At 33.2% G+C, this 1,055-nt stretch overlaps 1 protein-coding gene across 2 annotated transcripts in view; it reads right to left on the bottom strand.

The window, feature by feature from the left end:
- LOC116853729 overlaps positions 1-1,055 on the bottom strand; it is a 4,852-nt gene that overhangs the window by 2,015 nt on the left and 1,782 nt on the right. Inside the window, exon 3 of one of the 2 annotated variants that reach the window (XM_032834905.1) lies at positions 378-656. The exons of the other annotated variant lie outside the window; for it this stretch is intronic. Within the exon in view, the coding sequence (XP_032690796.1) occupies positions 490-656 (167 nt within the window). The 3' untranslated portion in view covers positions 378-489. Of the gene's footprint in view, positions 1-377; positions 657-1,055 lie in introns of those variants that run through there. 2 annotated transcript variants of the gene reach the window in all.

Genomic DNA, 1,055 nt, shown 5'->3' with positions numbered 1-1,055 from the left:
CTATCAATATTAATCGCATTGTGATTGTTGTGTCAAACATTTACTAACAAATATGTCATAACATTTTTTTGAACGATATAAGAATATATTGTAAATATTATCTATCAAGATATCATTACGACGCATCGGTATCACCAGTTCCCGGACGATCGTTGAAGTTAAGCATTGAACAACAAGATCTAAAAATGGGTGCCGCCGCCTGACAGGATCGAATCCACGCGAGTTTCACGAATAATTGAAATAATACGGAATATGAAATGTCAGTTTTTTTTTATTATTTAGACAAAATAATCATACATTATCACTTATTTAAATCATACTAATGAATAAATCGTTGGAATTCAACAAAAAATATATGTGTAATGTGCTAACAAATAACATATAACTCTTATATAACTTTTTAGTCACATGTTACTTTTATGTTATATTCACGTTATATAACTGTAACACGTGTGAATAGGAAATTACAACGAACGTCTATAAAACCTACTATATACAAGTTATATTGCATATTACATTCCGTTTCATTACGGCAATGTAACTGTTATATATCTGTGTTTGTTGGGTCTGTTTTGCTGAGCGCAAAGCTTCTCTTGCATACGCTTGGAAGTCTGATCTCGTCGGTTTATTAAAATGCCGATTATTACAAACAGCATCTATGTGAGAAAAGAAATATATTTATGAACAAAAATTTATATACACGGTGGGCCATTTTAATCTCCCCACCTGAATTTCTCGTAATCTAAGTCAGATAGAGAAAAATGGTCCAGACAAAAGTAGAACGGGACAGAGGGGGTCATGTAATGGTACCAAGGACCTTGACCTTGAACTCGATTTTCAAGGTTATTTCAAGGTCAAAGTGATTTTTTTAAATGGGAACACCTATTTTTGACCCCGGATTTGAAAAGAGCGGGAAATTTTACGTTCAAAATGATATGTTAATCAAGGTCATGGCAAGGTCGAATGAAGGTCAGGTTTGCGAATTTTGATTTCCCAATTGAATATATCGGAACCTAAGCCAAATACGTAAAATTGGTTCAGACAAATGTTAAAGG

This window comes from Odontomachus brunneus, unplaced genomic scaffold, assembly GCF_010583005.1.
Source record: "Odontomachus brunneus isolate Ranch 3 - 2012 unplaced genomic scaffold, Obru_v1 Obru_scaffold_504, whole genome shotgun sequence".
Taxonomy (NCBI): domain Eukaryota; kingdom Metazoa; phylum Arthropoda; class Insecta; order Hymenoptera; family Formicidae; genus Odontomachus; species Odontomachus brunneus.
The sequence above is the reverse complement of the archived record's forward strand: the minus strand, read 5'-3'. Positions and strand labels throughout refer to the sequence as shown.